The sequence below is a fragment of the Melopsittacus undulatus genome, chromosome 6 (genome assembly GCF_012275295.1).
Source record: "Melopsittacus undulatus isolate bMelUnd1 chromosome 6, bMelUnd1.mat.Z, whole genome shotgun sequence".
In the NCBI taxonomy this organism is placed as follows: domain Eukaryota; kingdom Metazoa; phylum Chordata; class Aves; order Psittaciformes; family Psittaculidae; genus Melopsittacus; species Melopsittacus undulatus.
In genome coordinates, this window is record NC_047532.1 from 13,428,878 (window position 1) to 13,454,210 (window position 25,333).

The 25,333-nt window shown below is 43.0% G+C and overlaps 1 protein-coding gene across 2 annotated transcripts; it reads right to left on the reverse strand.

Annotated features, from left to right (window-relative positions):
• Positions 1 to 5,763: 5,763 nt before the first annotated feature.
• Positions 5,764 to 24,605, reverse strand: C8A (complement C8 alpha chain). 2 transcript variants are annotated; one of them, XM_005151157.2, is made up of 11 exons: positions 24,487 to 24,605; positions 22,356 to 22,452; positions 21,278 to 21,422; positions 19,647 to 19,791; positions 18,332 to 18,521; positions 16,668 to 16,868; positions 15,132 to 15,372; positions 10,975 to 11,103; positions 10,256 to 10,413; positions 8,192 to 8,414; positions 5,764 to 5,915 (listed from the first exon to the last, which is right to left on the reverse strand). In XM_005151157.2, the coding sequence occupies exons 1-11, from the start codon at positions 24,603 to 24,605 to the stop codon at positions 5,764 to 5,766; spliced, it is 1,800 nt and encodes a 599-aa protein (XP_005151214.2). The 2 variants fall into 2 exon arrangements, with proteins under 2 accessions (XP_005151214.2, XP_012985017.2); XM_013129563.2 differs by having other exon boundaries at positions 10,256 to 10,425.
• Between the last annotated feature and the right edge of the window lie 728 nt (positions 24,606 to 25,333).

The window sequence follows — 25,333 nt, forward strand, 5'->3', positions numbered from 1 at the left end:
ACTGTTAATCCAATCAGGCTAGGACATCTGAGATGGAAAGAGTTTGCTATGAAAAGACTCAAAGCCAAGTAAATGGTTTACCCTTTGTTACCGTCCCTGGAGCTGTGCATTGCAATCCAAGCCAAGCAAAAGAGCAATTTGTAATGTAATACTGTGCACTGTTTCATGACTGACCTGAGCCTGGATCATTCCAGGGACTTTTCTTATGGCCCTGTTGGTGGTTAATGATTTTTTGCAAAGACATTTGATGGGGCATCATGTAAAGTAACCACCAATAGCTCTGCTCCAGGGTTCCACCAGTGCAAAGTTGTTCCTAAGTGTTGTGAGTCGTCTAACATCTGCAAGGTCAAACTCTATTCTAAAGGTTTCTAGCAATGCTGGTGATGATGGGTTGGTATCATCTGTTCCTCTCCTTTCAAGCTGACGTTGTCTAAATGTAACAACTCAGGCTCTCTGACATCTGAACAATGGAACATGCATTTAGTTGTAGCCCTCATGCCGCCTCCACACTTATTGACAGGGTTTCTGTGACAGCTTTAAGAAAGGAAGAGCACATTGCATATGTAAAAGAAGAGTGCTCTGTACTCATTATGGGCTTTGTAATTGAGCTGCCAACCTGAAACATTTCCGTTATCCACTGTGTAGCTGTGATATCTTTTGTCTGATAAAGATTTATCAAAGCGGTTCATTTTGAGTCATGGTCAATGAGGTCACTTATGTGAAGTATGTTATTCTTCAGACTCCTAAAGGGGCACTTTAGAAGCTCTGCAGCAGAGAACCCTGGTCATGGTTCATGGGTGCCTGTGAGGACAGGTACTGCAGTGTGGTTGCCTGCCATTCTTGAGAAGCATCAATGTAATCTGGTTAAGGAAATTTCCTAGATGAGTCAAGCTTTGGTAAATGTGACCACCTTTCCGGATCATCAAGCTGGAGTAAGCACTCTGACACATAGCCATGGCACATCTCTCTGCTGCTGGGGGAAGCAGAGCCAAATGTATCAACCTCAATTTGGACTGTTGCTTCCACATCAGAAAAGCCCAGGGTTTTTTTAAATGGAAGTGCCTGGATTTGGATATTTGGCTGGGGTTTTGGAGGAAAAGAGGAGAGATTTGACAGTCATAGAATCATAGGATGTTTTGTGTTGGAAGGGACCTTAAAGCTCATCCAGTTCCAACCCCTGCCCCAGGCAGGGATACCTTCCACTAGACCAGGTTGCTCAAAACCCCATCCGATCTTCGGTATCAGCAGGACAGTCTAAATGATTTCAGTAGTGGTTGAATATTGAGCCTAAAGGCTCAGAAGCCTCCCGTAAAGGATGTAACTTTATCGTGTCCTTGTGATTTTGTGCTTTGATTCAACTAACTAATGATTTATTATGACCTGGAGGGTAATAAAAAATACTGTGCTGAAGCTTTTATTGTTTCATTTTGGTATGCATTAAATTTTGGTACTATCTTTTACTGGTATTTCTAACTTCCCCCTTCTGTGTAAGCTTAGATTAATAACCCACACATGAAAACAGGAAGGAAGCAGGCTGGTTGCGTGCATGTTCTGTGCTGGGTGTGCTGCTCTAGCCCATTTCTTTGGTTAAGCCACTCTCACAATGGGCTTTACTACATCCCATATCATGTTCTCACATAATGAAAAGATATCTAGTAATTTCTCAGAAGAGAAATACAGGAAACATGGAGAAGCTGTATTTTCTTCACCTCCCTGCTTGAAAACATTGCTGCTGTGATTTATGTTGGATCTGGTCAACGTGGCTCAGGAAACTCCCGAAAGAGTATTTTAGGTAAGTTGTAATTGTCACATCGAGTTCTCCCAGGACAAAACCAGCTTGTCTCTTGCAGTGTCTAACATCTCCATCAGCAGTCGGTAAATCAGACTGGTTTCCAGCCTGGATTCACATGCTCCTTTTCATATCACGGAGACACTTTACATTTACCTGTGAGGATGGAATATGATCTAGGCTGCAGCTGGGGACTCGCAAACCCTATGGCAGCTGTAGTATTGTTAATTACTCTATCATGCTCCTGTTTCTCCCACTATCAGATGGATATGATTGTTCCTCCCCAGGTTCTCACCCAGAAGGAGAGATCTTCTTGAAAGACCCAGCGAGTCCATGCAGAGGTGTTAACAGTCCCCAGAGAAAGTTGGGGCTGTTCAGCCTGGAGAAGAGAAGGCTGCGTGGAGACCTCAGAGCAGCCTTCCAGTATCTGAAGGGGGGCTGTAGGGATACTGGTTAGGGACTCTTCATTAGGGGCTGTAGTGATAGGACAAGGGGTAATGGGTTAAAACTTAAACAGGGAAAGTTTAGATTGTATATAAGGAAGAAGTTCTTTACTGTAAGGGTGCTGAGGCACTGGAATGGGTTGCCCAGGGAGGTTGTGACTGCTCCATCCCTGGCAGTGCTCAAGGCCAGGTTGGACAGAGCCTCGGGTGACATGGTTTAGTGTGAGGTGTCTCTGCCTATTGCAGGGGGGTTGGAACTAGATGATCTTGAGGTCCTTTCCAATCCTAACTATTCTATGAAATTCTATGAAATAAAGATTTCCAACTCCTAGTTCTTTTACTTTGATGGCTAAAGAGCCCAGTGAGCACCCAAGATAGCTGCCAGATTTCAGGTCAAATTATGCCTGTAGATTTGCCTTCTATATCCTGTTTTACTACCCCCCTGCTTTTCTAAATGATCAAAACTAGAGAGGAAGACAGTAATTATTACCATTATAAACCTCTATTTTTACTTATTTGTAATGCAGGACCAAGAGTCTCGCTGTTGATGGAGCAACACAGCAAATGCCAGTCCCTCCCCAAACTCTTCAGAATGATGCGTTTCTTTTGTTTCAGGTTTTTGAGGTAGGATTAAATCTTTTCTATCTTCCTGTGCCTCTGCATTTCAGAGTATAAAAAGGAAGGCAATAATTTTTGAGCTGCTCCTGCTGAGGAATTTTCGCCTGCTCTGAAATCACAAGCTCAAAGGGATGCAGGCATTTGGGCAGTCAGCGTGACATTGACCCCGAGGTAGAAAACAGCTCTGTCTCAAGCACTGCCCTTATCTACTCTTCTGTTAGCTGGTTATCTGGAGACTGCACCTTGCCACCTCAGGTGTATTGTCATCAATCATTTGCTATTTTCTTTTGCGTACTGGTTCCTCTCTGCCCTTCCTTTGTTAATAACCCAGTTTGCCTATATCCATAAAAATATCTGATTGTGATACCATTTATCCAAAGCACCATACATCCATCATGTACTTATGAGCGAGATAAACAAGGTCTCCTGGGAAATATGCCGCAAGAAACATATAGGATAAATAACTATATCAAATGTATGTCAGTGTGCAAGAGGGGAAAATCCATTCATTAAAACCAGGGTGGAACTGTGGTGTTTTATTGTACCCTCCAAGCTTTTAGTTTAAGTAAGAAATGCACGTTTTTGCTGCTTATCTCATCTAGCACAACTCTCATGCTGGCCACTTCAGCATGAGATATATTAGCTGCTTTGACTGGCATTGTAAATGTGTAATTGCTCATAATCTGTTTTTCTTTCCCCTCACACCTTACAGGCAGCTTCTTCCTTTCTTTTGACTTCAGCTTCACTGCTCCTGAGTTTCAGCTCTGTGGATGCCTGAGCCTGGGTGCAGCAGGGGACTGGAGTGGGAGGACAGGGACTGCTTCCAAGCTGCCTTTGGCATTTGAAGGAAACCCTTGGGTTTGTATTTCATTGCCTGCGTGGTGAGGTGAACAGTGAGAATGCACAACTGCATGTAAATCCCAGCTTATTTGTTCTTATTTTTATATGCTTCATGGTGGTATTTCACATTTCTTTATCACTTGGATTTGTTGTTTGTTTTTTTTTTGGTACTGCAGCCTATGATCTGTCCTTCTAGAAATGGCTCTAAAAGCAGAGGATGCAGGTTGCCTTCCTGCAGGCTCCATCCTTCCCCAACTTCCAAAGCATCAGATCTTTCTGTTCATTAATTTCTTCCCTCTAGTCCCAAAAGGAGCATACTCAGCTTTCTAATGAGGTGACTTTATACTCATATACTTTCAATCACTGCCCTGAGTCCTAAGCAGTCAGTGTAAAGGTAAGAATTGCCTAAGAGCCAAAGTGGTCATTGGTGCAAGAGCACTGTGTCATGTTTCTACATAACCTGCCAGCCCAGTGTCAAACAGTGTTGATAAAACCACCGATGGGAAAACTTTTGATCCTTCATTTCACATTTGGGATGTCTAAATCATATGAATATATGAGTGCTTTGTGCTTTTGCATTTTCCCAACATAGAAGGCATCAGATTCAAGCCCTTGGGAGCAAGTTCATCTGTGGGTGACTTAACACGTTTACCTGGAAAAGCAAAGTTGACAAAAAGGCCACAGCTTTGCCACTCATTGTAGGGATTTTTCACAGAACAATTCCATCTCAGTGTTCAAGGCAACCTGGTTTTGCTGTTTTCTTAAAAAAACCAGCCCATAGTTTCATTTTCAAGCAAAAGTGGTGAAAAAGTCATCCTTTGGCAGACATGCAAACTAAAGAAAACGTGGGAGCAGATCTTCAGGTAGCATATATCAGCTCTGGTGAAGGAGCATCACTGATTTACATCAGCTAAGTGTCAGACTTTAAATCACCACAGACACACTGTTGAAAAACAAGCATTTCCAAGAAGCAGAGCTATAGCGGAGCAATTTCTTTCACTAAACCATCATTCCTTTCTACTCCCTCTTCCCATTCACATGTATATAGAAGTGCCCCTTTGTGTCTGAGGTTTTGTTGCTGTTGTTGTTTTTCATAATGCCTGATTCCTTCTCAGGGCTTTTTTTCCCTGCTGTCCTTGTAATGAAAAGCACACTAAAATGAAGTGCCATTCGCCTTCCGTCCACCCCAGCTTTTTGTTGCAGTTCATTAATAAGAGGAAGCTGTGGGCTCTCACTGCAGTCTCTGGACACAGTTCAATCCTGTGTGTATTCTTGTGCTGAGATTTACATCTTACGCCCAAAAAAGCCCCTTAAATCAGGCACCCTGTTAGCATCTTATCCTGCTCTGGGTGCCCGGGAGATAAAATACATGTGTCCTAATAGTCAATTCATCACTGATTTTAAAGAGGACTAGCCTTCGCTTCTGTGTGAGCATCCTCTGCCAAATGGTTGTGTTCAAGCCTCTCTTTTTTGATCTGTTTAAGATTCTTCATCAGTTTGGGTTCACATTTTGCAGTGATGCTCAGCATCTTTAGGCTTAAGCCTCCTCCCATGCAGATCAGCATATGGCTTTGCTGCAGACACAGCCCTGGACAATATGCTGGGCTTAAAAATGTGACAGTGTCGACTTACAAAAGTTTCTTGGCACATATGTCAATACCAACTGCATGGAAATGCAAGGATCATGAGCTTTTAATGTGTTTTCCAAAGACAAATATAAATATTCCTGCGAGTCAAGCATACTTATGCAAACACTTCCAGTAAATTTATTTCATGACAGGGTCACACAGCAGCAAAACCACCCTTGTGGGTTCAACATCTCCTGTATTGCAGCCACTGTGAACTGGTGGGACTCCCATCACTTCTTATGGTTTGGGAGCATCTGCATTCAGGCAGCTGGAGCACTTAGTCTGTTTTTACACACTGAATCCAGCATGTCTCCATACATATAGAAATGCAATACTGAGCAATTCTTTTTCCCCAGGGTAAATCCATTGCGGGATCGTGCCTGGAGTCCTTCTAGCCCAGCACAGACTCCAAACTGGCCTCGACGTGTATAGAGCAATGTGGTTTTCAACAGCCTTTGCTCTGCAGGTTGCCTCCCATACAGGGCTTCCCACCATGCTGCGGGGCCGGATTGTTGCAGTGCCTGCTGCGCCGTGCTGTGCCCGACTGACAGGGACTCCAGTCTGACCAGCAGCTCCAGTGCCCGTCCGTCTTGCTGCCTGTAAACACATTAAAAAAGGAGGAAAACCCAAGTATTCAGGTCTGAAGTGCAGTGACATACTTTGGGTGGGAGCAGGGGAGGAGAGGTGAGGTGATTGTCACTGGCAGACTGTGATTTGAGCAGGATTTCCTTGTCCGTAACACCCGTGTCCAGCATATGGGTGGCTGTTGAGATCAAGGAACTTTGAAGCCAGGAAAGAGGAAGCAGCATCACCTTCCTCAGACACCAATGTCTGTTTCTTCTCTGCTTGTCTGAAAGGTTGTGGCTTGGTTTTTCTTTCCCAAAGGGAAGCTGACAGCCCTATGTACACTTTCTCACCCCTGACCAAGGCAGACAAAAGTCTCCTAACACCATAGAATCACAGAATGGTTTGGGTTGGAAGGGACGTTAAAGCTCATCTCTTCCCAACCCCCTGCCATGGACATTCACACCATTCACTAGACCAGGCTGTGTTGTGAAAAGTGCCCATCCTTTTGGAGATGGGTCATTTCAAGGCTTTTTCATTACAGTACAGACTGAGTTGTCAGGAGCATTCAATACTATGGATTATAGCAGTGCTCTTGAATGATGAGAATGCTTGATAGCTGTCATTTACTGTCATTTTTCATTTACTCAACTGGCCTTCATGCCTGGCTAGGACACTTTATTACTCCAGACAGTGCAAATGGATGTGTGTGCTCTTACTTTGTGCTGGGTGGAAAGCTGGGTTTCACATCTGCTGTAATATCGTGCTTTAAAAACAACTAGGTTTGGTCTTAAATGAGTTTTGGAACTAAAGATTTGAAGCTAAAAGTTGCCCATGCGAGTGTGTCTGTCCCTGCTGTTGATGAAAACAGGGAGCACGGGGGCTGGCCACCTTGGGAGGCTGCTCTGGGGTCAGATCCCAAGCTTTCCAAGCTCCTCATATAAGGCAGATTCCTTGGAGATCGAAACAACTCGAAGAACCTGGTATTTTTAAAGAAGCCCACTTTGCAGTCACTGAAGCAATGCTATTGAGTTCAGCTCCATAAACCATCTCCCCCTCTGCTCAAACTCCTTATTTCATCACAGCTTTGATTTTCCAGTGGTAAGACCCCAGTTTTGAGCACATGGTTGAAGGCCTGGAGCTCTGCCTGCTGGAACTGCTCTGAAGATGGATTTTTTCTGCCAGCTTCCTGTGCTGAGATTTGGAATTGGTTTTGTCACCACAAATCAGGACAAAAATACCCAGGAAGAACTGTGCCATTTTTAAAAATAAAAGAGCATGATTCAGGGTTGGCTTTTTTGCCACCCATTTGATTTTTTTAGAGTACTATATAAAGTGATAAAAAAACCCATCTATAAACGCCTGTCATTTTTCTGCCTAAAATAGGTGCTTCCCTTTAGTTAAAATGTTTCCTGGGAGGGGAGGTGGGAAATCTGGCAATGTGGCATTTTTTTTAGTAAAAGAGCATTTTTTGGTGGCACATTGCTTGAACACCAAGTCCCACTTGCTTAGGCTGACCCACTCAGTCTCCCTTCCCTTCCTACCCATCAAGGTCTGTGGGTAATGTGGGCAGCTGGGCTTGACTAGGGTGCTGCTCCTACACCCCACCTCAGCTCTTTGCAACATATTGGTAAGTCTCCAGCTATTAAATACATCCTTATTTCCACTGATTTATTTATAATAATCACCTGAGCTGCTAATTTCAGTCTCTTGTAGGGCCACTTAGGATAGGGCCACAAAAATGATCAAAGGCATGAAATAGCTCTCCTATGGAGACAGGCTGAGGCAGCTGGGGTTGTTCAGCCTGGAGAAGAGAAGGCTCTGAGGAGACCTTATTGCAGCCTTTTAGTACTTAAAAATACTGAAAGAATGGCCTATAAGAAAGATGGGGAGAGACTTCTTAGCTTGGCCTATTGCAACAGGATGAGGGGTGATGGTTTTAAAAAGAGGGGAGATTCAGGCTGGACATGAGGAAGATGGTTGCAATGAGGATGGTGGAACACTGGCACAGGTTGGCCAGAGAGGTGGTGGATGTGCCATCCCTGGAGACATTCCAGGGCAGGCTGGATGTGTTTCTGGACAACCTGATCTAGTTCAAGATGTCCCTAATCATTGCAGGGGGTTGGACTAAATGAGTTGTGAAGGTCCCTTCCAACCCAATTCATTCTGTTGTGCAGCAGCAAAAGCAATACAGAAGTGAAGGCTTGATTGATGCATGGATGCAAAGAACAATTGGTTAACCACAGAGGGGAAAATCCTGTCCCTTTGCTGCCTTTTGCCCTCCCCTGCTGTGGGTACATGCATCTTACCTTGGCGCTTCGTCTGCTCACAGGCAGGGCCTCTGTAACCTGGTTGACACTGGCAGAAACACGTGTTTCCCACCAAAACAGGTTCACCGTTGTTCTGGCATGGCCCACAGCGGCAGGCATTGAACTCCAACAGGTAATCATCCAAAGCCCGTTTCAGGTGTTGATGCTTGGTTTCCATGTTGCCGAGGTTGCTTCTACGGAGAATTTCATGGATGGGCTGCAGCTGTATAAGATAGAGATAAATGACATGGAGACAGTTTCAGCTGAGCATTAACTGTGATGCTACCACACCATTGGCAGAGAGCTGTGACACTGCTGGATAAACTCATGGCTCAGAAAAACCCCATTTGTCTTCCTTGACAGCTCCATGTACATCATGCAAATGTGTTGCTACGACTGATGAGCATCAGAAGGAAATCACCGTTCCAAAACCTCCCTCATCCTAGAGGTTTGTGCAGGATTGGCTTTTCTGGACATGCTTTGGAGTTTCAGTGTGGATTCAAATGATAAGTCAAAATACCCCTGTAAGCCAAATTTTTGCCTGTTTGCTTAGAGCTGTCATGATCTCAGGGATTCTTGCATGCTTTTGCCTTTTTGAACCAAAGTGTTTTGCTAAGAGCTTTTTGGATATCATCAAAACCTAATGCCAGCTTACCACTCAGGGTGACCAGATTGTGAATGCTGAACGTGGAGAATTTTGCCTACATACTTTTTGTCCTTCAATGCAGTGAAATAATATTGTGCCATCTACAGCTTTAAGCATATATGCTCATAACAGTTCCAGTAGCAAAGTCTAATTTTTATATACCATTCAGCAAAAATAGTCCAATTTGGTCAACTGTCATTATAGCTCACCCAACTGAATATAAATATTAAAGTGAATATTAAATCTAAAAGCTCAGGGCTGGTCTCAAGTCCCATAGTTACATATGCCCATCTGTGCAAATGCTGTGTGTCATGGTTAGGAATTGCTGGAAACTGGTCCCAGAGAGAAGCTGGGCATTGTCTCATTGTATAAGATGCAGTGAGAGTGATTTGTGGGGCTTTGGGAAGAGCTCTTAGACAAATTTGCACAAGCCTGTTTTAACAAATGAGAGGGAGCTGCTGATAAGAGCTGCTGAAGTGGACATGAGCGCTTATCGGCAGCTCTGGTTGCAGAGTGACGGCTGAGCTCCAGAGCAGCCAACAGAGAGGTCAGCACTTGGTTTACTGGAAAACTGCAGTAAGTTTTGCCCAGAATTGATGGGAACTTGTGCAGAAAGGTGAATAACCTGCATCTGAAATAACCTACCTATCAGGGCTTTCTGCCTGTGAGGTGCTGCCCAGGAAAGTTTGCAGAGTCCTTCTTGCCCTGCCAATAACACAGATAATTTATGATTCCATTGTTTTTTCTCCACCCTTTGTCAGAGCCAGGAGCAGGTGTGCTCTCAAATGAAGATGAGAGGGATGGAAGTGGTAGTATGTTTCTTTGATCGAGGTCCTCCCCTTCAACCCTCACTGCAGACTAGCAGTTGTAGCATCTCGGGGTAGATGTGGTACTCCTGACCACAGCCAAGGAGTTGTGCCCAGCTCCTCACATCTCTGCAGTCTCTACTCCTGGATTATTTGTTTGCTCTTCTGCCTCCCTTTCCACCCCCTCTGCTTGCACCCATCTCCTCTCCATCTATAGCATGCTTCAGAGATCTTTGCCCTTTGGGAAGGCAGAACTCCTTCCCCAGCCTGCTGTAAGTCCTCTTCTTATAAAGGAGGGCAGACAGCATCAGGGGGAATAATAAGAATGAATACAACCTCAGAGAGCCATTCACTGGGAAGCTGTTTGGGAACACATCAAAAACTTAACTCGGCACTAATCCAGCCTTAAGCTCCTTGTCAGTCTCCCTGTGCATGCAGTCAGTGGGAGATGTACTCCCCATTGTGAAATGAATAAGAGGTTACCAGATCAGTGGCCCATTACATTTAATCTTGTTCTGTGATGGGATCACAATAAAAATACGAAATGATCTGCTCGACTACACTTTCATTCCTTATGGTGGCAGAGTTTCTTCAACTGCAGAAAAGCCTTACCTCAAAATCAATAACAGCAGGATTATATTTTAATGACCTTCCCCAGTGACGATACATATTGCCATCCCAACTGTTTAAGAGTCCTCCGCTGTAACTGCTATCTCCACCTCTAATCCTGGGAATAATATCTTCTACAACTGCACTGTTGCTCTCAGCATCTGAAAAGTTGAATTACAGCCATATTATTTAGTTATCATTTCCACACATAGACTAGAAACTGTTTAATGGAGGGGAGATCAATTGTGCAAGGAGCTGTCAGAGAATGGCACTGATGCTGCCTCTTGGAATCAATGGGAGCTCTGGGGCTGTCTGTAGCTAGTTAAGGGATTTAAAAATCTAAGGCTTCATAGCCTCTTTGAGTACTTTTTCTTTTCAGTTTTGACTTCTTCAATAGTTGCCATGTTGCCCTTATCATCTATGCCCAGTCTGTTGTGGGTATAGGGACTGCGGCCTTCCAGCCACCCCACTGCCTCTATTTACATGCATTTTTAATCCAGGTATTGCTATCTTAATTCTTCCTCTTTCAAGAGCAATGAGGACTCCTGGAGACTTGAACCCAAAGTTGCTTTGGTCCCATGACTGGGCCTGAGCCATGGCTGGGGATGGCACCAGAGCTCCCTTCTTTGAACCCTTGTGTTACCCTACTGGAATGTCCATGCCCAAGTGGTCAAAAGAAGTGATGCAAGATGCCTTGGCAGACATCTGCCCTGATATCCTACCTGTTTCCAGAAATCTTTTCTTTGCACAGTCAGAGGATGATATGGATGCTCCCAAATGCACTTTATTCATGCTCTCTGTAAGGCCAATTGACCAGCCCATGCAGGCACTTATCTCTTCAGCGCTGATGCCTGCAAAACAGAAAGGAAACCAGTAAAATCAGTGACTCATTCTGAGTGGAAGCATAGGAATTTTCTCATTTGTGGGGCTTTTTGTTTGTTTTTTTCCTATTAACAAAGAAGATATTTAGTTATCTGCATGGCCTGCTTTTTTAAGTCAAGAGCTATTCTGGGCAGAGGACAGCCTTGCAATGGAAAAGTCAGTGTTTAATTGGGGTATATTGGGTCCATCACATAATAGGTGAGTAGCTAAGTGTCCTTACTGTAAGAACTGTGTCCTTAGAAAGTATTAGAAAAAAGTAAAGACATTAACACAAGGCTTCAGGCATGTATTTCCTTATTTGGTCTATTTATTTAAAAATACAACTTTTGTTTTAATTCTTATTTTAAAGCCTAACTCATAATTAGGATAAAGCTGGGAACAGCAGCTGAACTTGATAAATCCTCAATGATCTTCCTAAACTCAGGATCTGACCCATGTATTAGTGGCTTAAGTAGCTTCTCGACTAGCAACTTGCAATAGGTTGCTGTGTGTTGAGAGCTGCCAAAGCCTTCCTGCCTGCTGCTGGGATGCTGCTGCCAGCACTGCCACATGCATCATGAAAATATGTGACTGGAGACCCATGAAGCAACTGCAGAGGGGAGAAAGGAAGTAATGAGGTGGTTTCACCAAGGTAAGCAATGTGCATATTTCATACAGCCCGGGCTTATGTACACACTTCAGTGTGCTGCAAATATAAGGCTGTCTTCTTTAATAGTTAAAAAATACATTGATTTCAATAAATACAGGTATTGTAAGTAATAGGTAACTTTTATATTGCACTTCTTGTCAGAGGACTTTAAAGTGTTTTACAAAGCAGCCCTGTGATCAATACCGGAGTATTGAATGGGAGGCAACAGAGGTCATTGGATTTGTGCATCATGGCTTAATGGTCTAAAGACTGAACCTCCAGACAAGCCTCACTGTAGAGTGTTGTCTGCTGAATTTCCTTACCCCAGCACTGGGGAGCAGTGGCTTGCATTACCTATGTCTAAGATACTTGTAGAACACCCATAGATCTGTTTCTGCACACCCTGCAGAAGAGGCTGGCTGGAGCCATGTGGGGCATGGATCTGCCCATTGGCTTTGTGGATCCCAAAGGGTGGAGGTGCTCCTATAGTCCCTGAGAAAGGGGCTACAAGTCCTGGAGTCAAACCTGTGAGAGCTGAAACATGCTCAAGACTTCAGGGGGAATTACATCCCATTGCAAAACTGGGCTCTTGAGAAAGATTAAATGTGTAGCACTCAATTACTGCTACTAAACTGTTCAACAGTTGTAAACACAGTGGGTAAAGTTCATTCACCCACAGCAACATGAGGGATTGCTTATCTTGGTGGTGGAGTAGCATAAAATTAAACTTGAGGAACACCCTGATTAATTGATTTGCCATGGTTCCCGTTGAGTAATTATGTTCAGCGAGGGTCTGTCAATACAATTTGCTATTGGTTGCAGCAAGATCGTGTCTTGATAAATGAAAAGTGGTTATCACTGCAAAAGGGTGGCCATAGGAAATATTGGCACTTGAGAGGAGAGCCCTGGTAGAGTTTTTTATATGATATAATTTGCGATAGTTAAATGTGCTCGGCTGATAAGATTTACTGCTGCATTTTGAATTAATCAGAATATATGAAGACTCTCTCTAATTTGCTCTGTGCGTAATGTTTCTCCCATAAATGTTCTTGTAATGTGTGAGCACATTATACTGTTTTCTGCTAAATAATAGAACCATAACAATCTATTTTAAAAACAAGTAATGAAAAATATTGATGGCAGAGCAACGAGGGACCTCAACCTGACATATGTATTTATGTGACTCATGACCACATCCATGCAAGCCCTTGCAGTCTGAAAGCTAGAAATGGGTCTTGCAGGAAAACAGCAGTCCTAAGCTATGCACCAGTGAGTTGTGGTCTGTTCTTGGGTATCTAAACCCAGAAGGTGACTTCATTTTCATGCTTAAAGTCCAGTTTATGCCTATGCTTAGCTATATACTCAGCAACAGCCCAAGCTGTCTTTTGTTTAGGGAGGGATCAGCCTAGGAATCTTTTTCCTGGTCATGTGCTTTAATCACTGGTCTATAAGAAAGGAATGTTTTCTCTTACAGAGCATTTAACACATAGACTTATGGGCTAGGTGGGCTCTAAGGAAGCAGTGGTTGATCCAAAGCATGTGCCATGCTTCTTAGCCCTGGTACATCTCCAGCTATCTCCAGAGCTTCAAACTCATCTTACAAAGCTCTGATTTTAAGACCTGAGCCTATATTTTAATATCCTGATCCTGACTATTCCTCAGAGAAGGCAGATAATCCTCTTGCACACACAGCCTTCAAGCATAGCTGTGATTGCCATTAGAGAAATCAGGGGGTTTTATTAAATGCTTTTAGACAGGGGCATATCAGCCACTGCAGGTGGGAGTCCTGGGTCTATGCTGTGTGTCATAGAATGCTGCTGACTTGGTACATGTGGGCGTTCTAGCAGGGTCTGTGTTAGATGAATGTTACGGAAGCGTGCTTCATTAGAACGAAAATTACATCATCTCCACTGGGGCACATTTTTGTCTTTTGCTGAACTTCAACATCCTTCTTTCCTAAGGTATCTCATAGCACTAAATCTCCTCCTTATATACACAGCAAGCACAAGACAAAGTAAAATAATAGCCTCCCTCCACATGCTCTGGATTCATTCTTCCTCTGAAATTGGCAGTCTGCTTCCTGAAGACTTGCTTGCCAAGATCTTGTTCACTTCTACATCACTCACTCTTCAAAGTGAATAAATGGTGTGAAGAGGCATCATATTTCCAAATATTAGTTCAGGGACTTGATGAAAATTCTCTCAATCGGTAATTTCTTGTGGAAAATTGGCCTGGTTAATACTCAGTATGGAGTGCACAGTTATCCGAAGTGCTGCTGGTACCAAACTGTTTCAGACCGGGGCAGAATTTGGGGCAGAACCATGGAAATTAGTGGAATTACAGCAGTTCATACCAACTGCAGTAATTTTCACCTCTTGTCCAAGATCATGATTTTCTTTTGCATACATGTCCAGCCTAGAGTTACCAAGGAGCCTTACGCTCCACAGAATGGAAGGATGTTCCATAGGGGAAGTGGGATCTATTGCGTTGTCAACACCTTTGCAAAAGTTGACAATCTGGTTCATGTACTAAAGTATGATGTTATTGTTCTGCATCTTATTTTTTGGATTATGAAAAACGTTATGGTTTGGCTCACCACTAATGCCTGTTCTTATTCTGTAAAAAACTGTGGTGGATATTTTATGTAAATAAGATTTAGAGGTATGGCTTTTCAGCCTCATACACTCCAATATGTTGAGAACTGGAGCTAGCAGAGGTCTGTTAGTCTTCAGGTATGACAGTAACCAGAGCAAAGTGGTAGAGGTGTTGATAACAGTAGTGTTTTCTTTCCATTTACAGGAAATTGAAACCCTCACTATCAAGATGCTGAAACAAGAGTGGGCTAATTTGTTTTAGTCTGCATGATTTGGAGTCCTTGAGCAGTCATGGAAATGGCCAGAACAATGACTGTAAGAACCAAGAGAAGTTTAGAGAAGTGACACCGAAAGAAAGGGAGAAAATGCTAAGGTTCCTTCCTAAACTACCAAAATCCCACCCAGATTCTGCTGAAATTTGATCAGGAAGCACATTTTATGACACTCAAGCTTATCCCCTGCGTTCTGGCCAGTAGTGCATCCATCTTGTGAACAGCATGCAGATACCTCTGCCTCACTCCCACTGTGCATTTTTTGGGCTTGCAATGCTTATGTGTCTATCTTGTGATGGGACATGCCAGCCAGCTCAGCAAAGAGGTGCCAATGAGCACCCACTCTCCCAGGGCTCACGGAGAGAATGGCAGGTGGGACCAATCAGAACCAGATGGGCATGGGTCTGCTCTGGTGGAGTGGAACCATGCCTTGGTCACCAGGTTGGAAATGCCTGGCATTGAGAAGAATGTTGTGAATAGAGAGTATCTTGTAATTTTCTAACCTTTTCTTCTCATTTCCTCCTTGTTAATAACAAGGATGTACTCAAAGACGCCTCCCATTGTGCCAGATGTTATGAAATGGGTACCATAGTCATTGATGAATCTGGCATACATGCCATAGTTATAGGTGTCTGGAAGCTCCTGCAGGGAGAGCAACACATCTTCATCCAAAACAATGTTGTCCCTTCTCATCTTGAAACGGGCTGTCTGCACCTTTGTCACACCTCTAATGAAAACAACCTCCTGCAGGTAAAGAAAAGAGGAGCTGCCATTCAACATACATTTTAAAATAAAATAAAATAAAGTAGAAGTAATTTCTGATCTATAGATTTGCAGAGGAAAGCCTGAATCTCTGCCTGTCAGTGTATGTTGAAGGCAGGGGGAAAAGCCCAGGTTTAAATTATATTGGTGGTAACTCTTTTAGAGTGAATCTTTCTTGCGTGCTGTGTGAGGTGAGGGCAAGGCCATGGATTTGGGTTTTTTATGTGTGCATATGATGAGAATCAGGCTCCACATGATTCCCCTCCATCCTCCATTTCTGCTGTTCCTTTTTCCTGTTTTCCTTTCCATAGTATTAATTCCTTTTTGCCTTTCTCACAGCCTCAATCAGTGATGCAGGACAAAGGCTCAAGGCAAGCCAAGCCCAGCCCCGGGGAGAGGAAGATACTGATTGTGGAAGGATTTCCTGTATATGCCACCAGCTCCAGGACTCCTCTTCTGGATGAGCCATTGACTCCACAAGGCTCCAGTGCAACTAGAACAGCCCTTTAAATGATTCCTCCAATAATTGATCATTGTTTTGCTGTAAACATCATGTGAGTCTAGACAAGGGCACAGTAAATGCTATAATGGTGCCCATTTCAAGCAGCTTTTAAGGGCGTTTTAACTCAGAACACTATCAAAGTAATTCTTCTTTATTGTTTTCTGTCAGTGGCCACAAAAGAAATAGAGACAGGGCATGGTAAATGTGGGAAATGCCGGCACTCATGTTATTAGATTGAAAAGAGATCACCACAGCTAGTCTGTGATGTAAACCCACTATGAGAAATATACCCTATTACTGGGTATCCTTTTTTCAGTGTGCTATTTTAACCGCCCATAAGAAGTAGCATATTTCAGCATCATAAGGCAGCTTGTATTAATTTGAGCAAAATATATGTGCTACCAGAGATCATTCCCTGAGGACAACTGTTTTGATCAGCATCTTGATATTTCCTCCTCCCTCATCGTCACTTTAAGCATTTTTTTATTTATGTGCTTAATGTAGCCATGAAACAGGATGGGGGGGAGATAACATGTGTTGTGGTACTTCGTAATTCAATTTTATTCCCGCTCCCTGTTTGCTAAACCATAATAAGAACAACAAACAGGATTACTAACGATGATACATTTGCAATTACATGAACAAATTAAGGTACAATTACTATGTGTTAAAAAATGCAATTGAGAAAATCAACTGACATAAGTTACAGCCAGCCCATGCGATGCACAGATGACACAACTGGAGCATTATGCATCACTGATTTGTTTTCTTTTACCTTTGTAGCGTATTGTGTGAAATTCTTCAGGGATCCTTTGCCACCTGATAAAGTGAAGCCCAGGTCTAACTGAAACGTTGATGCTGTAGACCCGATTCCAATGGTAAAGCCTTTTGTTTTGGATTTATCACTTTTAAGGGCATCAAGCAGATCCTTTGAATCATCATAAAACTCAAAAGTGAATCCAGAATCAGCATGAGCCTAAAGTGAAAGGAGCAGAGATGAATTTTTAGGTACTTCTCCATTTTTAATCTCTATTTTTTTAAGGAGCTAATGGTGCCTCTGTTGGAGCCTGGGATGGTCCTGACAGCACCAACACTGACTGCAGTGAATGTGGAATAAAGAATTAAGCTACATGCGATTTCATTTGGAAGTATGTGAGAAATGTGGATAAAGTTTCATCAGTTTCTAGGCAGGGGAAAAGCTTGTGTTTAGCCAACTCAAAACAGTGCCATCACAGCCAGAGCTGGTAATGGTACTTATTAAGCTAGCTTGACACTTCCCATTATAAAACTCTCCTTCCAGTTCTTTACAGCTTTGCCAGATCCTAACGATTTGGAGTGATTTTTTTGTCTCCAGCTTGCTTCTGGATGAATTTATTTAGGAAAAGAAATCCAACAGCAGAGATCCAGCTGCTTGCAATGGCAGTGCTAGAAAACATTGTTTTGTCTGTGTTTTAGAGCACTGACCTTTTCTTTGACAGCTCTACTTTGCTGGCATGTGGAATTGAGCAAGCTTGCTGAATTCAGGCAGTGCCATTTGCCATCTCTTTAAAAAGCCAGTTAAATAATTACCAACACTGAAGAAAGCATCTCACATTAACATGACTTCCTAGATCCAGCAGGTAGATACTTCTAAGTCAAGATGCATATGGAGCATGCTCATGGTGTCTGACAATGGTGCAGAAGTATTTCCACCACTAGCAGCAGGTAAAAGGGAAAAGAAAATATGGTTCATGTGGTGGGTCTGTCTGGATTCAAACTGGGGAATAAGAGGCACAGGGAACTGTCTGCTGGGAAGGGAAAGGCACTTGCATTAAAGCTGTGGCTGTAATATTCCCTTGGAATAATGTGTTTTATTAATTCATGTCAAAAAGTGTGATAAATGTTTAACAGTGTGGCAAAGGCACCCACTTAAGACATGGGAGTCCCAGGTTGAATTCTTGCTCTGCTTAGTTCAGTCTCCAACACCAGATATGATCCCACAGAGTATAGGCATTGTGAAACATGGTGATGGCTTTCAGGATCTGTCTCACTCAGAATTTGGATTTATGTCCCTTGTAGCCATGCCAAAGACTTAAAATGCTTTCAAAGACTGAACCAGTAGCATTGTTCCCATTTTACACATGGCCAAATTCATCCCTAGGGAGGCAAGTGGCTCGTGCAAGCTCTACAGCTCATTAATAGCAGAATTTAGAGAAAACACATTTCTCTTGGCTCTTACTAGGCCAGAGTAAACAGTGGTGATACCTGAATGATAAAGCATGTTAGTTCCTTGATGTGCCATAAAATAGCATTTATATCATCGATTGATTGCCTGTTGCCTTGGGGACAGCTTGGGTACCTGGAAAGGCAGCCTATAGTGAATGACAAAATGTACCTAATGTCTTTATGGGAAGTTTAGCTGGGAAAACATTGCTAAATTTGATCACCCAAAGGACTTACTAGGAACTGGTATATGTGGAAGTTGTAAGGTTTGCGGAAATACTTCTCATCATCTCCGTAGTACAGACGTTCACATGCAGCATCATACTTCAGCTCCCGCCACTCTCCGTTGTAGACATACTCACAGTGGCCTCCAAAAAAATTAGGGTCATATATGTACTGTCTCCCTTCCTGTGTTAGGATATTGTATCTGGGAAAGAATTAACATTCAGGAGGTTACCCATAGCTCCAGTTTTATTTCCTCAACACCCTCTGTCACTGTTTCTGTTCTCCTCGCACTTCAAGTTACCTATCCTCAGGTCTCTGCCTTTGGATAGCACCTAAAATCTTTGGGTTTGTTATCTCCTTGCTATCTGCTTCCCAAAGCTAACAGGACACAAAGAGCCATTTTGTTTCCAAACATTGGTTTGGACTCATATACTAGAAATGGGAGAAATCCGTAAAGGTGTCCAGTCTATCCCAGCAAGAGCAGTTATGAAAGTTCCAAGGTCCTGGAATTCCTCCAGGTTCCCCGTGGGCCTAATGCATCTCACTGTCAGAAATTGTTTCCTGGCATTCCCTGTAATTGTTTTCTATCTTAATTTCATCTTCTTCCCTTTAATAATGGCCCTGTTTCTCAGGGGAGTTAGCACCCTCCCCAGACTTGCAGTCTGCTTGTGCTTTGCCAAGTCTCTCACTTATTTCCTTATGCCTCTTTCTTCCTGCTCCTCAGCCATCACAGCTGCTGCCCTCTGAAATCTGCCTATTACTTAATATTCCCTGTAATTCCATGGCTCCAAACGAAAGCATTATTCAAACCAGACAGCAGCATTGCTCCTCACAACAGGAACTTTTTAATGGACAGAAGTACTTACCCTGCATATATTCATGTGGAGCTCAGGCTCTCTTCCTTGAATTGTGCTCTGAAGTCCTAATTCCTGTAGTTAAACCTTCTCCTTAAGAATTAATGCCACCAGGATGCTGCATCTCCAAAGTCTACTGTTTGCTTTAATAGATTGATTTTATCCACTGGAAAAAGCTGTGAGATAACTGGGATATATGTTTGCAGGAGTATAAAGGGGGCATCACAAGTACGGAGTGACTGGGAGATGCCAAGATCAATAGTAAATCCAAGACAGAATTTGAAAGATAAGCTGGGATGAGCCCTCCTGCTTCCCTCATTGCTACCCATGGTTGTGTGGGACAGTACCTCTCCTCTGGGCTTTGTACAACACCTTATCAGTTCATGGAGCACTGCAATTACTAAGGAAATGCAATATGGAACACTTAATCCTGTTTTGATTGTGAGAATAGCAGCTATTGATTAATTACCTACCCTTGGACTGCTTTTTCTGACCCTGGGATTGAGAACAGATGTTCACAAGGGCTTTCAATATCTTCATCCTCACAGTTATCCTCATCAGACCCATCTCTGCAGTCTGGCTCCCCATTGCACACAAGATGTCGTTTAATACAGCGACCTAAAGGCACAGATACAGGTGATCTCACTTATCTGCCCTTCAGAAAACCTTTTCTGCAGCTTGCACTGTTTGTGCTGTTCTCCACCCATATCCTGGGGCCACAAGAAGTCCCTCTGGGTGTTAAACACAGGGCTTTTACATTGGGAGCTTGATTTTCCCATCTCCTTCAGGGCAGGTTTTCCTTTGCAAACTGCAGTGAGCACATCTCGGAGTCCAAGCTGACAGCTCCCATGGGATTCCGTGGAGTGGGAGTCAAATCAAGGTCACATCTCTGGCCTGATTTTATTATCTAACATCATGCTCCTGGAAAGGAGCTACAGGAAGCAATAGCTTCTCCGCTTGGCTCAGGGAAGTCAGCTCCATCTGATTAAAGTGCAGTTTTGCCTCTTCCCTTTGCTGGAGGTATTCGGGAAGTTTATTACAATAATTATAACTCAAGAATGGATGTTTGCAGGAAGGAAAACTCGGAGGTGCTTTCCCTTCTGGGAGTGAGGAGAAAGCCTTGGCATGACATTTATGGGCAGAGGGAACTGATCCTTTACACTTGCTACCATGGGACAAAGAAATCTGGAGAGGGACTTCTTACAGGGTAGTGACAGGACAAAGGAGAATGGCTTTAACCTGAGACAGGGGAGATTTACATTTGATATTAGACAGAAGCTCTTCCCTGTGAGGGTGCTGAGGCGCTGGCACAGGGTGCCCAGAGAAGCTGTGGCTGCCCCATCCCTGGCAGTGTTCAAGGCCAGGCTGGACACAGGGGCTTGGAACAAGCTGCTCCAGTGGAAGGTGTCCCTGCCCATGGCAGGGGTTGGAACTGGGTGAGCTTTAAGGTTCCTTCCGGCACAAACTATTCTGTGATCTTATGGTTCTATGATGATCTTCTCTAGCTGATGAGCTGGTCACAGAGCTGGCACATAGTTGTAAATGTCAGTAGAATTCTCATTAAATACTCAAGATGGGAGTTTGAGCCATTTGTGTAAAAAGAGAAATCTGTCAAGGCTAGTGAAACTTTCAGAGAACAGCCGTATTATATCCCAATCCTCAGAGCTGGGGATGGCTAAAAATAAATAAATCACCCCAACAGATTGCTTGTTGGATTTATGACTGAACTATGTCTTTTGTAAGGAGAGAAAGTGGTGTGTTGTGGGCGCGTTGGTGCCCATGGAAGGGAGTGCGAGCATGTCGCACAGCAGTTGGAGCAGAATATTTCTACTCTCTTTGTTCCACTGAAAAAATTAACCTTTTCCATGTTGTACAGCCTTCTTTCCTAGATAGATCTGAGTAGAGCATGGGTGGATTTCTATGAAAGTGGGGGGAAAAAAAACAAATAAGGGGAAATTTGCTGCTTTCTCTTGCATCAGTTCACCATCCTGCTGGCTGGTTGGCAAAGCTCTGCCCATGGTAATACCATGGACAGTTATTACCCCAGGTCTGTCCACCCAAGACCAAAACCTCTTTGGCAGGAGTTTGTGCTTGGTTCACTCACCTGTTTCCTCACACTGAAAGTCCTTCCCACAGCTGGGGGGTCCAGTGCATGTCTTCTCGGTACGGCAAGCTTGCTCATCCCAAAGATGCCCTGTGCATTGCCGCCCTGCAAACCGCGCTGGCTGCACCAGCGTCCGGTACCGGTGCTAAACCCCACAAGAGAGAAAAACATCACCAACACCTAACTTAGATCCCACCAAGACATCACCTCCTCAGGCTATAAAGCAATTAAAGCTATTGCTTTTATCTGTATTATTATTCTTTTTGTGGCCCAAAGACTTTGTACATGATAAATAGAGGAGAGGCGGCAGAGAGGTAGAAATGCAGGAGGTTTGCTTGAAGTTCACACAAATGAATTTTGAAGGGGCTGGAATAATTGGTTTTAAAAATCTTTTCCCTATTTTATACCTTGGAAATAATAAATATATTTTCCAGTTACACATGCTTTGTCCTGGAATGTAACAGGCTCAGATGGACACAGACACTAATTACAGCACTGATCCCACACTATTTCTGATGGATTATTAATGAGAATTTGCTGATCTTGAAACTAGGAAATAAAAAGGAAAGAGAGAAAAGCCAAATCATTTACTGATTATAAGCACAGGAGAAAAAACTTCAGGGATATAAACTCAGTAGAAAGCAAAATTATATCAGGTATTTGAAAAGAAATTCTTGAATTATGAAGATGTGAATGATATAAAAAATTAAGAACCAGAGCTGATGAATGAAGGCTGTTTCTAATATCTTTTTATTGGAATATTTGCATTAAGAATCAGCAGATACTTAATTAAATCTGAGATAGAAAAGGAAGAAAGTCTTGGGCAAATATTCTGGCTGGATTCTTCCACCATTTGCCTTGATTTTGTATCTTGATGTTCTGCTGCCTTAAAGGAATTTATTCCCCAGTTTATACCAGGGTAAGAGTCTTTTTAGTAGAGGAGCATCTCCATCATATTTGGATGAGTTTACTAGATGCTTCAGAATGATTAATATGTATAATATATATAATTAATGTGTGTACATCCTCATCACAGACACATCTGAAGATAAATGAATACATTACAGTGGAGTCTTACTTTTTTCTCTTGGCAAGGAAAGCAATCAGTCCATTCTGACCACTGGCTCAGCTGACAGTCAACAGGAGCTGGAGAATTAACATCTCTGCTGCTTCTTCTAAGGAGTGGAAGAGATAGCAGGAGGGTCTTTGAAGTTGTGTCTCAAGGAGGGGTGAAGAGTAGCAGGGAGAAAATGATCAGTGTGTGGTTTTCCACTGGGAATCTATTTTATGGGAAATGGGAAGTATCGCTTAGCAGGGATGGCTGTACCACTCGAGATGCTCCATCTGAGTATTCAGCATCAGAAGTGGTCAGGGGCAGCAAGTGGAGGACCTGAGGATTTTAGGTTGGGTTTCTGGCTCTCCCAAGAGATCCTTGCCCTTCCCAATAAGTGGATTGCAATAGAACCTATATATGTCTTATATATAAGACCAAACACACTGAGTAAATAGAAGGAATATCAGGAAGAGGCAGGTTTTAAGGAAAGGCTTCTTCTTTTGCTTTCTTCTCAGGAGCACATCACAAACTCCAGAAATGATGTTTTGTTACCTTCAGCCTGTTCTGAAACCTACTGAATCAGATTCCCAGAGGCTTTGTGGAGTGGTGGGAATGGCTGCACCAACAGTGCTGAGAAGGGAAGGTTAAAAAGCCATGTTAACTATGAGAATTTGTTTGTTGACTGCTTCTAAAAGGAAACAAATTCTGACAAGAGGAAAATAACTAAAAGAAGATTATAAAGCAGAAAATGGCAAGGGTTCTGTATCCAGAAGCCCTTGGATCAGACTCTCTTCACATACACTGAATATCACTATACAACAGCAACAAAATACTTCTCTTGCCTTCCAGCCCAGAGTTTATGATCTCTATTTCTGTCGCTACTCCTACAGTCTTTATTTGTATGCTGCCTTTCTTTGTCTTGAGGAGCAGTCTGTGGCTTGCTAAAACAACTCTGCATTTGCCACAGCCTTTGAAGCATTTTGAGGGGTTATTCTGAGCCAGATGCTGTTATTAGTAGTATTATTACTATTATTTTGGTGATTAACTAATGAGCAATCTGTTTTACTTACAAGCCTGCAGTCCAAAGAGAAATATTGATAATTGCTAGAGGTATAGGGCACAATGGGGCTGTAGAAGAGACACTTACTAAATGAAAGCCCCAACAGCTCAGCAAGGGAGCCCACAGATGCAGATAAGTGTGTGAGATAAAACCCCACCGTGGCTCCAGGAAAACAACAGGAGCCTGCAGACAAACACGAAGCTGGAGGACACGCAGGTATTGATGCCTTTTTGCTCTGACAGGAGGATTTGTGGGCTGTATCCTTCAGCACTTCACAAAGGGCTTAATTGGCTCACCTTCGATCGGATTTTACATTTACCTCTTCATTATTCTGCCTTGTTTGATAAGTTCATCAAACATCAAAAATCTCGTCTTTGTTCATTTTCAAAAGGGATTATCGGAATAAGCCTTCATAATTAAGTGTATCGCTACCCTTTTTTTTTCCCTTTCCGACTTCTCCTTGTCTCCATGTTCCAATTATCACTGATACCCTTTTTGATCCTTCTAAATCATATTTGCCTTTAGAACAAGGCTGAAATTAACAACTGTAGGAAAAAAAACCCAACTGTTTTCCTAGCATAACACTATCGCTTTAGAAAAGAAGTAACTTGTTTATTCCCTTCCTTCAAAGCCAAAGTGACACTCCTATAGGTTAATAATATTGTTTGGGAAAAAAAAATGAGGCATGAGGATCCGGCTTGGGTTGCAGATTGAGTTATTCCCATGCACTTGTTAACTTCCCATTGGCAAATGCAGCATAATTATAATGAAAAGGAATATAAACCGTATTCACTCGTAAATCATCCTGTACAGGGAATTAATTTCAAGTGCCCAAACCCAGTATGGTAATTTTGGTAAGGGAGTTTAAGAAGGCTTAATAGTCATCTGTGAAAGAGAAACCATTGTGCAAACAATTCCTATAAGAAGGAATTACGATGCCTAGCTTATGCTTTGGACAACTGCCAATATGTTTTTTCCCTGGTAGCTGTTTACAGAGAGCACAGTGTGCACATGCCTCATGTCAGGGCAAAATTGATGGCCTGACTGACTTGTCTGTAATTTCTATATGTAAAGTTGGGGGGGAAATGGACTTACCTCTGGGAAGGCAATGCCTCAAGCTCTCTGTGCGCTGTAGCTGTGGCCTGACGTGCTGTTAAAGCTAGTGAGCATATAGACAGAATCAAAGGAGAAAGCTGACACAGGCCCCACCACATGGTTTCTCCATATGTAAATGTTTGCTATAGATTAGCTGCAGATCTTTAGGCTCCAGGATGCTGCAGGGCAAGCATTGCTAGAAGCAGCGTGGAGGCCACTGGACTCCAAAACACTGAGGTAAATCATTGACACAGATCAAATCACAAAGAATCAGGACATATCCTAGAGGTCTTTGCCCTTTCAGAGAGAAATTCCCAGTTTTCTGGCAGGGGAATTTATTAAACTGTGTAAATGTTTCCACATTAAAGTCAATCAAGTCCTATTGCAGCAGTGTGTTCCTTGTCCAGCCTGCACCCTCCTTTTAATCTGAAGGAGGAGGAAACTCATTTTCTTTCCCACAGTGACTTAGCTGTAATCTTGGTGTGTCTGGTTGCTGACCAGGGAAAAGCTTCCCAGGACAGCAAATTGAAGTTTATCATAAAATTGTGTTATGAGCAACACGCACCTTCCAGATACATCAAGGTAATGTCAGTTCAGCTTCTTCCCACTTGCCATCCCCCAAAGATAGCATCCCATCTCCAAAGCTGATGTGAGTTATCACTTGGCTTTTGGATGGTCCTATACAGTCAGGAATCTCTTTGTTTTCTAAAGTGATTTGGGGTGAGGAAGATGCCCCCTAAATCTGAAACTGTGCCTAACCCATATGCTGTGCAAACCCATCTGTTAGTGGTGGCTCTAATGCTTTTAGGTGGTTGGAATCTTAACACGGAAGTAGTGGATGTGCAGA